General features: G+C 42.3%; 1 protein-coding gene across 2 annotated transcripts in view; it reads left to right on the top strand.

Moving 5' to 3' along the window:
- Nucleotides 1–14,540, top strand: part of PDE11A (phosphodiesterase 11A) — a 424,697-nt gene that overhangs the window by 365,505 nt on the left and 44,652 nt on the right. For both annotated transcript variants that reach the window (XM_047772960.1, XM_047772959.1), the window contains exon 16: nt 12,275–12,352. In XM_047772960.1, the coding sequence (XP_047628916.1) occupies nt 12,275–12,352 (78 nt within the window). The remainder of the gene's footprint in view (nt 1–12,274; nt 12,353–14,540) is intronic.

Genomic DNA, 14,540 nt, shown 5'->3' with positions numbered 1-14,540 from the left:
ACAAGTTTCCCGATTGAAACCTGGAGCCCACAGCTCAGTGACCTAGAGGCTAGCATCTGTAAGCCCCATATTCAAGGTTCTCAGATTCAGCAAATAGAAATCCAAGAAAGACAGTTAAATTTGAATTTCAGATAAACAATGAGTAACTTTTTAGTATAACTACATCCCATGCAATGTGTATGGGACACACATATGACTCCTGCTTAGCTTTTTTTGTGCCATTCTCTTGCACACAGATACCAAGGATCACAGGACATTTTAGGAAAGCCTCCCATATGAAAACAGAGGCCAAAACAAACAGAAAATTAATTGGAATTCAGAGAAAACAAAAACCAAAAGCTATTGTTAATATCCTTAGAGAGCTAAAATATTGCCTCCATAAAATAAGAACAGGATGCAACTGTAGAAGAAAGAGCTCTTGGAAATTAAAAACATGATGGCCAAAATAAAAATCAAATGAAACATTGGAAAGTACAGTCAAAGGACAATTAAGGCAGAAATATGAAAAACACGGCTTTATTTGATTAAATACTTTTTAGTACTGTTTGATTTGTTAACAACGTGCATGTATTACTTTATAATATAAATTTTAATTTTAAAAATATGTTTTAAATGTAAAAAGCCCAGCTCTGCCATTACATAGCTGTGTCATCAAACTATTTACCTCTCTGAGCCTCTTTTCTTCATGTGTAAAATGGAGATACTAGTATCTATGTCATCTGTCCTATAAATGTCTTATATCTTCTAAGTGTCTGGTGTGTTTTATAAATGGTGACATCAACAACCTCATTTGCTTTATAGCCTGTTTATTTTTGGATGTTCTGTGGCCCCCATTTTGACTTAACTCTCATGATCTTCCATCTTTTTCTGAATCGATGCTTCTCGATTGGTTATTTATGGAATCTTGTATCACTTTAATATTCCTGTTTCCCATGTCTAACACTTGCAGGGGTTTGTGTAATTTTTCTCAAAGTAGAAGCATTTTCCCAAGCCAAGTTTCCAAGTAACTTCTAAGGGAGAAAAAAAATGTCAACACTTGGAGTCCATTCATCAAGCCTTGTTAGGCATGTGACAAATCACTGAATGACCGCTGGAATGCAGTCAAGGATGTTGGTTGCAACTCGTTTTCTCATTACTCTGCTCTTATCTTAATGCTGCAGCCCCTGCTAATGTTTGCTGACTCCAAGGAAGCTGACTTGTTCTCTTTTTGTCAGCGTTATTGTTTTTCGAGGTTCTGAATAGCTGCTCATTCTCTAATCTGGACCTTCAGGAGGCTGATTCACTTGCCTGTCTAAAGGCGCCTTAAAATACTGCCATATTTTCAAGCAAAACAATTCCTAGGGTTAATGAGGGGAAAGCAGCTACTACAGACTTTCTCCCAGTTGCTTTTATTTCCCAAAGATGCGGTTGTGGAACTGGAAGGGATGTTAGAAATGATGTAATCCAATTCCTCTCCTTTATTGTGGAGAGCAGGTACTGAGCTCAAAAGGTTTAGTTGTGTAGCTTGGGTCACATAACTAATTTGTGGCAAAGCCGGAACCCATACCTTCTGGTTTCAAGGCTCTTCTGCAATCACTGTAGATTCCTTCTCTAATGGGAGAATCAAGAAATAGTTGTCATTTGAGCTGAGGATGCATTACATGGCAATATTCATCTTCCCAGGTGTACACGAGTCAGATTAATAGAAAACCAGTGTGAGTTCCCATTCCCCTTTCCCAAAACAGAGCCAGAGGCAAGGGCTTGCGTGCACATAGTTTAGTTTCAGAGGTAACACCAGGAATAGGAGTGAGGGGCTGGAACAGTGAAATAGGGAAGGAGGGAAGCTGTTGTAAAGACACATTTCCTGTTGGTCACCACTGTTGTCAGTCGGGCTTGATCCTGCTGGGACCGTCTGAAAATCTTGTACGAGCTGCATCTCACAATTATCCACCAGCCTCCAGCCTCCATCAGCCAAGGCTATAACACAGGTGTTGAAACTCCCATACGCTTCCAGGATGTGCAGGCTGAGGGCTGGGGATTCCTCCAGCCACCCTGCATCTCACACATGCAATCAGAGCAGCACCAGGCAGGAGGTAAGCAAAGCGCAGGACAGCCAAGGCAGGAACTCTGGCACTGGTTGGAGCAGCAATGGCTGAAAGAAAGTGGGCCATGAGGTGGCCCTGTACACTTTCTAGAAGTTTGTTTTAACTTTGGTTCTTCTGCTCTGACTACTCAAATCAAAAGTCTCAAGGCAACTGAGGCCAACCAAAAAGGAAGGTCACTGCTTTTCTCCCAAAAGAAAGGAAAAGTCAGTCTAGAATGGTCAGGGTGACCATCCAGGCATTTTGGAGGGGGTTATAACTCATTCCTAGGAGCAGGATTTCTGGCTATGCACCAAAAGGGAAAAAAACGTAAACTTCCTGGGAATGTGGAACCCCTTTAAAAACAGCTATAAAGGAGTTCCTGTCATGGTGCAGCAGAAAGAAATCCAACTAGGAACCATGAGGTTTCAGGTTCTATCCCTGGCCTTGCTCAGTGGGTTAAGGATCTGGCGTTGCCGTGAGCTGTGGTGTAGTACGCAGATGCAGCTCAGGTCCTGCGTTGCTATGGTGTAGGCGTAGGCATAGCTCCGATTAGACCCCTAGCCTGGGAACCTCCATATGCCATGGGTGTGGCCCCGAAAAGCAAAATAAATACATAAATAAATAATGAAAACAGCCACAAAAACTTGTAAATTTAAATTCTAATAGCTTTGATTGAGCTCGGGAATCTATACTATAAATGATGAGTGAAAAGAAAATTCATAAGTTTAAAAAACAAAAACTAAAACAAAACCTCAGTGCAAATTTCTAGGCTTCGCAGCCTAAGTCAGGGGTTAATTCTTTAGTCTGATTTTCTAACTCACTGAAAACATTTTCCAGTTACTGCTGAGTGGTTTTCTGAAATTGATTTCTGTGCCTACTTCTGAGTCCCTGCAGTGAATACAGCTTTGATAATTAAATACTAATTTCAGCATCTCAAGCAGGAATTAGATATACCCTATTGGTAACCAGCCATGTAACTCTGAGAAAGTCACTCAGTTAATCTCTCTTTGCTTTGGTTTCCTGGTCAGCAGCATGGGGACAGGCACATGACCTGAACCAATCTCCTATAGAGTCCTTGTGGCGGCCAAAGGAGATTACCTACCTATGTGATAATTAAAATTTAAATAATCTGAATAATTCAAATTAGATAACATTGATCATTTAAATTACCTTATAAAGAAAAGAATCATTCAGCCAGAAAACCTAATAAAATTTGGACCATAAAAGATGGCACTTGTTGGGGTAGACTGAGAGAGAGATCCAAAATTATAAGTGTTAAAACTTCAAAGAGATGTCACAGTTGCATTGTCTTATCTGTCTGCTTGTAATTCAACAAAGAGGACCGTTGCTTCTTCCGTAATTAGTAATAAAAACAACACCTAGAATGTCCTGCGTGCTCACTTGGGAACTTTATATACACATTATCCCATTTAATACTTAAAGCTGTTCTATCAGAGCAGGTACTGTTATTGACCTCATTGTGCATGTGAGGAAACAGGTTTAGGAGATTCAGTAAATTGTTCACCGTGTTCAATGGTAAAGCTGAGATTGGAGCCAAGTATTTGGGCTCCAAAATGCTTTTATCTGTTCTTCCATCCTCTCTGCAGTTCTGTAGCTATTAGTTTAAGAGCATTAAGGGGAAAGTGAGGCCACTCCTGAAAACACTGGGCACTAGGGGCAAGTAAGGCCCATTCTAAACCCACTAGGTATCAAACTGAAGGTGATCAGGAGAGGGGTTGCAGACCTGCAGACTCCAGGAGAAGTGGGGGACTCCAGGTTAGAGCTGCTCAGGAGCTTCGCCGATGAGGCTGAGACTTCAATCAGAGGCTCCTTGTTTGCAGTTGAGCTAAGCTGGGACATCAGAAATCAGCGATTCTTTAGCTTTAATGCAGTCATGGAGGTTGTCGCCATCGAATAGCAATAATAATTTAGCATTCATCCTCAACCGATTGTGACCACACACTGCTTCATCCCTCGTCTACCAGGTGCCTGCTCCGTGCCCAGCACTGTCCTAGGCATTACAGTATCTCCCTCTACCACCACTAGGATGGGTGCTCCATGAATGCACACATCTTCCTCTGTAGCTCACTCTTGGAGCCCCCAAACCTGCCTGACATAAGAAATTCTCAAAATATTAACTCTTTGGAGTTCCCATTGTGGCTCAGCGGAAACCAACCTGACTGGTATCCATGAGGACCCAGGTTCGATCCCTGGTCCCATTCAGTGGGTTAAGGATCTGGTGTTGCCTTGAGCTGTATTGTAGGTCACAGACATGGCTCAGATCCAGCATTGCTGTGGCTGTGGCTGTGGCTGGCAGATGCAGCTCCAATTCAACACCTAGCCTGGGAACTTCATATGTCACAGGTGCTGCCTGAAAAAGAAAATAAATAAATAAATAAAAGTAACTCTCTGATTTTGAATCCTCATATCAACCTTCAAGGTAGAGGCTGTTATCCCCATCTCATAGCTAAGGATGCCTAGACCTAGACAGGGTGCATAATTCGCCCAAGGTCATCAAGTTGTCTGTGCTCACGGCTGCACACCACATTGCATCCAATCACTATTTAAACTGAAAATTATCCAAGAATTCAGATTTTATAAATCCATTGGGGGGCTCAGTCCTTTTCCAGTTGGCTTTCTGAATTAATCAGACTCATCTTCAAATTGAAGACTTTTCATTTCCCTTTGTGCTCTGCAAACATTCATCAGCAATTACGGAAAAAGCCCAGTCTAATGGTTTCTTGGCCTTTGTCTTTCCAAAAGGATGCAGTAAGTAGCATTTCTCAAAAGCATCTGATGGTGACAGCAAATTGTACTGAATTATCTTGGATTGTTAGGAGTTATAGTTTGACCATGCTTCAAAAAAGTAGACTGATATCTAGAACAATTTATTTTATAAAATACAAAAGGAACTCAAATGTTTTTACTGCCATGAAGACAGGAATATTCATTCATTTGTCATTCAGCAAATGTTTATGAAGAGCCCAATATGTTTTCAAGCTCCACAGTAGCCTGCACTCAACTAACCCTATATCGGAAAGGAAGAGGAAAAATTAATGCATAGTAAGGTGTAATGAATTATAGGGCTTAACCCACTGTTCTTTCCCAAACCTTCTTATATTTTAACAGAGCTGATAAATTAACCTACAGAAATTACTCTAATGTTAGAACAACAGACACTGTGGCAGGTTAGTGGAAGAAATATCTTGGTACTTTTTGATGCGTATCAAAGCATTTTACTCATCCTCATATCCACATCCACATGATATTGCAACTGAATAAAACATGAGAAATGTATCCATTAGCACTTACTGATGCCTCCTTTATGGCAGGCACTGTGCTAGTTGCTGGGGATGCACAGGCAGATAAAACACGATTCTTGCCTTCACAGGCTCAGAGCCCAGTGGGGAAGTGAGAAAAACAGTAATCCCACAGCATGAGGGGTGCTCCGTGCCAAATAAACACAGGGGCAACTAGGCCATGCACCATCTAGCAACCCCTTAAACCACTTCTTGGCCTGGTTTAAGGATCAACTGAACCAGCGGTTGGGGCCTTGTATTGTCTCACTTACTGTCATTTTCAGTATGGAGAGTCGTTCTGGTCTTTCCATTTCCTGCAGTGTTATTCATGCTGTCAACAACAGCACAGCATCAAACAGGTAATTTCACTCAGGTTCTTAGCTGGCCCTTGTGTTATCAGTGCTAGTCTAACACAGGGAAACAATTCACTTTCCAAATTAAATATATCCCTTTGTTTCATAATTACTGGGATTAACATCTGCCTATATATTATTCCTCTCTGGTGCTTTTACACCTGAATTTCAAAAATCTCTCCAGAACCGGCATTTAGCAATCAGTTGCGGAGGTATGTTCTGCCTATGGAATGAGCTGTAGGAACACTGAAAGAACAAAATCCTCCTCCCCTGAACCCACTCCACTCAGCACCCTCCAGTCACCCCGTCGGATAATTCTGGAGTTGAAACTGCAGGAGAGTCACAATTATGATTTGCTGCCTCTGCAGTAAAACCTTCCTAACATTCATAGACTTTTAATAGATTCAGAACAGTTAGATAAATAAAGAATATGTGTACATATATACATATAGAGTTATATAAATTTACCAAAAAGTATTCCTGATTAAAGTATACACAGGCTTGGTGATTTCCCACTTCACAAATAAAAAGTGCCTTGCAGATAAATTACAAACCAGAAAGATTTTCACTGTGGTGATGGGTGACTGGTAACCAATCTTCAGAGTTATTTTTGAGGGTAATTTTAGCAGTTCTGTTCAAATGATGCTTTTTTAAAGACTGCTATTTTTCTGAGTGGAACAGATGTCAGGAGAGCAGGATAAAAGCCTAATAAAAACATATCTGATTATAAATGAGATTTTCCAGTAAGTTGCTTTTCACTAGCTGAGGTACTTGCCATTGTCCTTGAAAACCAAGGTTCCCAATGATCTGCCTGAAAAGTTAATGATATAGTTCCTCAGGAGAGAGGAGTGTGGATTTAGGGAGTGTTATATAATTTTGTGGATTTTCAAAGGTTCGATTTAGCAGCACATGTTTTTAAAAGTGCTCCTCTTTCTAACAGTTTCACACATGCCGATTTTGACTCCATATCCCGTAGAGATGTTCGCATACAGATGCTGAAAGAAGCCACTTTGGGGCCAGTTTGTTTCTCAAGAGCACAGTGGATTTCACATTGTTGCTTTAGAATGATCATCACTAAGGGGGAGGTCAGAATATACTACCTAGAGCCCGAGGACCACCAACCCGGGCTGGGCCATCTGCAGCTCTTTGAAGCATCCCCTGGTTGTTGATCCTCTGTCTGCTGCCTGCCATGGCATTCAGTACTAGGTAATTCCTTAGGACAGCAGCCTACAATGCTGTTACGTCTCTGACCAGATTCTCACAGCATGCAAGGCTGTTGGGCCCCCAAGGTTCATGCACACAGTTATAAAGATTACCTCGGAGTTCCTGCTGTGGCTCAGTGGTTAACGAATCTGACTAGGAACCATGAGGTTGTGGGTTCAATCCCTGGCCTCATTCAGTGGGTTAAGGATCCGGTGTTGCCGTGAACTGTGGTGTAGGTCGAAGATGTGGCTCGGATCCCCCGTTGCTGTGGCTCTGGTGTAGGCAGACGGCTACAGCTCCAATTAGACCCCTAGCCTGTGAACCTCCATATGCTGCAGGTGCAGCCCTGGAAAAAAAAAGAAAAAAAAATTATCTCAGAGGCTGAACCAGGAGGCTGGGGACCTAGAATCTACCTAGATTTGCCCATAACTGCTCTGGGACCCTGGGCAAATCACTTCACCTTCCTTCACCTTGAGTTTCCTCACTTATACAGGAGAGGATTACAGCAGTTCTTCCAGAGGTTCCACATTCTTCTGACAGTCTATAATGAAAATTCAAATTAAACAGACATCATTCTGTGACCCAGCAATTTTACATATACATATGTGTGTATACATATACCTACATACGTATATGTATATATACATATATACATAGAGACAGAGAAGCAGAGAAAGAGCCAAACCTTGAGACTCCAGAATAAATCGCACTTATCAGGAAATAGCCACCCTATTCTCCACTTTTGTCAGTGGAGGAAAAATAAAATTAGTATGCCCCATTTCTCTACACTCTGTAAAAAGATTCACTCTGCCCTTTCTCTGTCTACCATATCTCTGGATAGAGGAGGTTCCCTCTTGTCCTGATGCAGTGGAACCTAGCTTTTTTATAATGTGATGTGATGCCTAGGCCTGATTTTGGTTTCAGTTGATTTAAGACTTTTATACCAGCAACTCTAGGTATTAAAATTTTCATCATTGTGGGATTTATTCTTTTGGTGCTATTTGGTTGCTATGTCATAAAAGGAGCTATGGAGGAAGGGTCAGACGTTGGTGGAAAATGTTGTTCTTACATTTCCCACAACTTGTAATGTTGTCCACTTGGTTCAAGTTAGAATCTAATCTTCAAGAATCTGACAAGGCTTTTCTTGAATAGGATTTAGGTTGTTTTCTTAACTCAGTCTCCAAATGACAACTGTGAAGATCCTGGAATAATCTAGGTGAATCTAGAATTGAGGCGAAACCAGTGACGGAAGAGGGGTTTTTTTTTTCCCACCGAATAGTTTTCTGAAATCATCTTTTTCCTTTGCTCATTAATTCAACCAATATTTATCAAGCACCTAGCACATGGAAGACACTGTCGTAGGCCCTGGGGATTCAGGAGTGAACAAAACTGGGCCAGGCCATTGTCCTCATGGAGACTGCATTCTAGTGATTTCTTAGAATAACTCATGGGATTGAAAAGACACCCACAAGCTTATTAAGACACGTGTAAAGACTAGCAATCTCTTTCAGAAAGCCTTCCATGGTCTTCCATGACTCTCCAGGCCAAGTCAAGTGCCTTCCTCTGTGCTCCCAGGACGCTCTGGGCACCTGCTAGCTGCTTGGGGCAGCCGTTTTTCCAATAGATTGTGTTTGTATCCCAGCTTTGCCACTCACCAGCTTTGGCCAGTTCAGTCAACCCTCTGAGCTTGATACCATTAGCTAATCCTTACTGAGCACCTACTATATGCCAGGCACTGTGCTAAGTGTTTTATGTAAATTCTCTCATTGAGTCCTCCCACCAACCCTAACAAGGCAGATGCCATTACTATTACTCTTTTCTTTCTTTTTTTTTTTTTTTTGCATTTTAGGGCTGCACCAACAGCATATGGAGGTTCCCAGGCTAGGAGTCTAATAGGAGCTACACCTGCTGGCCTATGCCACAGCCATGCCGGATCTGAGCTGCGTCTGCAGCCTACACCACAGCTTATGGCAACACCGGATCCTTAGCCCACTGAGTGAGGCCAGGGATTGAACCTGCTACCTCATGGTTCCTAGTTGGATTCGTTTCTGCTGCGCCACGATGGAAATTCCTATTACTCTTTTCTAATAAAAAAAAAACCTGACGCCTGGCAAAGTTAAATAACCTACCCGAGATTGATCATGTGGCTAATAAGCGACAGAACCCAAGAAGTGTACCTGGGACATAATAAGGACCCAATAAATATTAGCTTCCTCAGGGTAGGGAAATGAGGTGAGTCATGAAGCCTGCAGTGTCAGAGCCTGTCTTTAAAATTTTGATACATTTTTTTGTCTTTCGTCTTTTTAGGGCTGTACCCATGGCATATGGAGGTTCCCAGACTAGGGGTTGAATCGGAGCTGCAGCCACCAGCCTACGCCACAGCCACAGCAGTGTCAGATCTTTAACCCACTGAGTGAGGCCAGGGATCAAGCCTGCGTCCTCATGAATCCTAGTCGGGTTGTTAGCCACTGAGCCACCATGGGAACTCCCTAAAATTTTGATATTTTTTATATTAAAAATCATGATGGATTTTTTTTTTTTTTGTATTTATGCTGATTTTGTGCCCAAGGTCAGGGTCTCCCCAACCTCACTCTCATCCCAGTATCATTAGTATTATCATTAGTATCACCTTTTAAGGGTGATTACCTATTTATTTGTCCCTGCTAAACTCAGAGATGTTTTCAACTTGCACTCATGTCTTAGGTCCATAAAGACTAGTAAATTGTTGGCATAGAGTAAGCGTTCAGTAAACATCTGTTGAACCAAACTTTCTGCTCCAGAATTAGTCAAAAGAAGATGAATTTCCATTCAGGGAGAAGAAAGAAGTAGATGACCTCATCAGTCTCCAGGTAGTCCACCTGGTCCATTGTGGCTCACTGTTGGCAATAACACTATTCATATTATTTACATATTAATCATGGCTGTCAGGAGTCAATATCCACCGGTGCCAAAAACTTGACACACCCTGAAAACTCTCACCACAAAGCTGGAAACTGAGGCTCAGCCATGTGGAACCACTTACCTAGGCCCATACAGCTAATGAGTGACAGTCAGCAGTAAGCCCAAGAGAGTTTGAGTTCAGACCTGGGCTCTTTCCATTCCACTGCCTCCCTTTCTGTTGCATTTCACAGCGGTGGTGATGTCAAAAGGCACAACCATGGTTGTAAAGACCTTGGTCATAGGAAGGGAGTGAGCAAATGAAAAAAGATGGTAAAGTTATATGAAGAAAAGATATGGCGAGTTCCTGTTGTGGCTCAGTGGAAACAAATCCGACTAGTATCCATGAGGACCCAGGTGCGATCCCTGGCCTCTCTCAGTGGGTTCAGGTTCTGGCATTGCTGTGAGCTGTGGTTGGTGTAGGTTGCAGACACGGCTCAGATCCTGAGTTGCTGTGACTGTGGTATAGGTCCGCAGCCACAGCTCCAATTTGACCCTTAGCCTGGGAACTTCCATATGCCATGGGCACGGCCCTAAATAAAAAATAAAAGCAAAAGAAGAAAAAGAAAAGATATGGCCACCCCTGCCCATCCAAAGGGGAGGGGTGCTGCTGGTCTCTTTGGTGTGACTCTGCAGGGCCATCTCTGCTGAGTGCTCTGAGGTTGTTGGGGAGAGTGTCCCATCGGTGGTATGGCCTTGACCTGTACCCACTCAAAGAGGCCGATCCAGGAGCTGTCTTTGTGTCTCAAACAAGGAAGTGAGTCACCTACTTGTCTTCCTGACCTGCCCCCTTGCAGGTAACTCGAGTAGACTGTCTGACCAGAGGACAGGAAGTCCATACTGTTGACCAGCTTGTGCTGGGAACTCCAGACCAGAAACAGGGGAGCCAGTAGCACTAAGCATCTTGTCCTTTTTCCCCCAGACTATAGTGGGTCAGCGCTAAGTGTCTAAGATCCTATTATGATTTCCACCATAAATGACATGGTAGTATTTTCCAAAGCATTCCTTAAAACCTCAGTGCAATGGAATTCTGTGGTTAAGCCAGGGTGAGCAGGCTTTTCTCAGTATTTCTCAGAGCCTTCAAAAGGCTACTGTGGGTGGCGAATCACCCAAAAGAGGTATATCACAGGCAGCAGTTCTCAAACCCAGTTGGCCAGGGAATCCCTTGACATGCAGCACCTCCTAAGAGTAGCATTTTTTGAGATGCTCTTTGGGAAACAGTGTGTCAGGATCCTTTAAAAAGTCTCTCATTAGGAAGTGCCAAGAAGGTGAAGCCTTGAGAAATGAGTCTTAAAGAATCAAAATGGTGATCTTTTTTTTTTCCCCTTCTCAATATAAAAATGAAAAATTATATAGCTGGATTAAAGCAAAGTTTTGAGGGAGTTCCCATCGTGGCTCAGCAGAAATGAATCTGACTAGCATCCATGAGGACACAGGTTCGATCTCTGGTCTTGCTCAGTGGGTTAAGGATCCAGGATCGTCTCGAATCTGGCGTTGCCATGACTGTGGCGTAGGCCGGCAGCTACAGTTCTGATTCGACCCCTAGTCTGGGAACCTCCATATGCCACATGTGTGGCCCTAAAAAGCCAAAAAAAGAAGTTTTGAAACTAAGAATAAGTCACCCTATTTTTCACAACTTTCGAGGATTCCCTTCTGGTCCCTTCCACATCTACACATCTCCAAATGTGATTCCACACACGTGTGTACCCAGCACTTAAAACATGCAGAAGCCGTGCTAAGTGCTTTGCCTGCGTCATCTCACTTAATCCTCACAATGACTCTGAGTCCGCAAATACAATCCCTAAGCTAGAGATTAGGACATTGAGGCTCAGAGGGTTTAAGTGATTCTGCAAAGTTGCATAGCAAAAAAGCAGCTGAGCCATTCGTGAAACCACACTGACTCCGGAGCTTACGCGTTTAAGCACTGAAGTGGTGAAATAGTTGTTTGGCGAAAAGGTTGTTTTCAAACCTCGACAAAAGTATTTGTGCTGAATTTACTACCAGGGCGTTTATCTTATCTTGGATCATATACAGGTCAGTTCTATGTTGAACGATAAAAGAACATTCTGGAACTGTTCCTGTTTTTATGTGCCCTTGCCTCCCTTCTCTGACTTTCAGGAAGTGTCACAGCAAGTAATTCCAAATGCGGGACCACACTGATTTCTGTTTTATGGCTCGATAATCTTCTCTGTTGTAAATACATTCAGAAATGATTGTGGCTTTTTTTCAGCACAGCCTCAACGTTTTTTTCAGAAGTGATTTATTTTGAAAGCACTTTAGCCTCATGATTTCAAATATTAAGTTACTTGGTTTGAGGTAGTCTTATATTTTCCCACAAATGTGTTTATGTCACCCTACAGACTGAGAAATTTCATTCCAGGTTTTTGTTTTTTTTTTTTTTTCATTTGATTTCGCACAGGAGGAGAACAGAATTCTTCGAACTTGTCAGTAAAGGAGAATATGATTGGAGCATCAAAAACCATCGTGATATATTTCGGTAAGAAAAAGCTCTTGTGTATGTGTTTCTTCATTATTTGAATGAAGATTTAGCCAAGCTTTACTAAGAGCACACAAGTGGTTTTTAAGTAACAAATCTTAACTTACATTCAAAACGTTCAAAGGTTAGTTGAATAATTGGAGAAAAGATAAGAGAATGAGTCTTTTCATCTTTTACTTTATTTTATTTTGTCTCCTCTCCATAAATTTGTCTTCAAAAGTGGAAAATGGGAGTTCCCTTTGTGGCACAGTGGAAACAATCTGACTAGGAACCATCAGGTTGTGGGTTCAATCCCTGGCCTTGCTCAGTGGGTTAAGGATCCGGCGTTGCCGTGAGCTGTGGTGTAGGTCGCAGACTGGGCTTGGATCCTGCGTTGCTGTGGCTGTGGCGGAGGCCGACAGCTGTAGCTGATTTGATCCCCAGCCTGAGAACCTCCTAAAAAGCAAAAAAAAAAAAAAAAAAGGAAAATGATGTTCTAATTGGTCCTGTTCAATGGCATGCGAGTTGCAGAGGAGAGAGGATTTTTTTGCATCCCCGAAAACAGTTATACAGAACCAGGAAAAGTGAAGAATTAAGTTTTGTTTTTCTTTAGAGATAGTAGGCATTGCAAATATAAAACCAATCAGATTTTAGTGGTGGAAATAAAGAGTCTGTTCTAGACCTTTCATAGGACTTCTTCCCAGTTGTTTAGAAAAAGACAGCAGCAAACTATAACTTTCATGTGTCACGCTGTAACCCCCTGACTGCAGCCACTCCAGCTGGTGAGGCACTAGTATCTTTCTTTGGTACCCTTGTCCTTCCACTGTCATCACCCCACCCACCCAGCCTCAGACTTTCTGGTGTCTTAGTCCTGTTCCACAGCTGTTAAATATTTCTGGGAAGGCTTATGAGGCCATGATTATGGGCTCAGCATGTCTGCTCCACAGCCCCGAAGCCACCAGCATCTCCCCCAGTGGGATCCCTATCCCAGCCCCCACCCACCTGGGCTGGGCAGACCTTCACGTCCATCCTCAAACTCATAGCCTTGCCTGCCCCTTCCCTCTGCGGCTGACCCCTCTTCTCACTCTCTCAGAAGAGGGTCCTCTACTTCCCCACCCCACATGAATATTTCTCTGTGTTATTTTTACAGATCTTTTCTTCATCTTTTCTGGTGTGGTGGGGGGTAGTGGTGGTGAAGGGGAGAAGGACCCCTTCTCTCTTCAACACTAGTATCTGGCCCTTGTCCTATTCCCGTCCCTCCCCGCCCTGCCTCCACCCCCACCCGGACCCCTGACCTTGCTGTGTCGATTATATGCCTTTGGCTTATGTTTTCAAAATCTGGGTCTTTTCCATCATGACCTTTCTAGGCCTAAAAGATATGCTTCTATCTACTCAGTTCAAGAAAAAAAAAAAAAAATTCATCCCTAAAATCTGCCTTCTTCTTAAGGTCCAGTTTACAAGGCAGTTTCTTTCTTTTTAAATAATTTTGAATTCCACAAGTAATGATAGAAATATATCCTTCTGTAACATATTAAAACATTGCAGATAAACCCCCAGTTCTTTGAGCATCACATATATATATACATACACACACATATATATATATACACACATACATAGACATTCTTTTTCTCACATTATCCTCCATCATGCTCCATCACAAGTGATTAGATATAGTTCCCAGTGTTATACAGCAGGATCTCATTGCTTATCCATTCCTAATGCAATAGTTTGCATCTATTAACCCCAGATTCCCAGTCCATCCCACTCCCTCCCCCTCCTCCTTGGCAACCACAAGTCTGTTTTCCAAGTCCATGCGTTTCTTTTCTGTAGAAAGGCTCATTTGTGCCGTATATTAAGATTCCAGATATAAGTGATAACATATGGTATTTGTCTTTCTCTTTCTGACTTACTTCACTTAGTATAAGCGTCTCTAGTTCCATCCATGTTGCTGCAAAGGTATTTAGAGTAAATTCTTCTATTGAATTAAATCCCTGAAATGTGCTGCTCCTTTTGAAAGTCACTGGCTACCTCCCAAGGATCAAATCCTATGGCCTTTGTTCTCTTCAGCTTCCTTGATCTCTTTTTCTTTTTCCCCTGGGTCTGGTCAAAAAAATTTTTTTTATTTTTTATTTCCTCAATACATTATTTTTACAGCCTTAATGGCACTGGCCTTTCCTTTCTTAAAATTCTCTCCTGCCTTGGCTTC

Source organism: Phacochoerus africanus, chromosome 3, assembly GCF_016906955.1.
Source record: "Phacochoerus africanus isolate WHEZ1 chromosome 3, ROS_Pafr_v1, whole genome shotgun sequence".
NCBI lineage: Eukaryota > Metazoa > Chordata > Mammalia > Artiodactyla > Suidae > Phacochoerus > Phacochoerus africanus.
The sequence above is the reverse complement of the archived record's forward strand: the minus strand, read 5'-3'. Positions and strand labels throughout refer to the sequence as shown.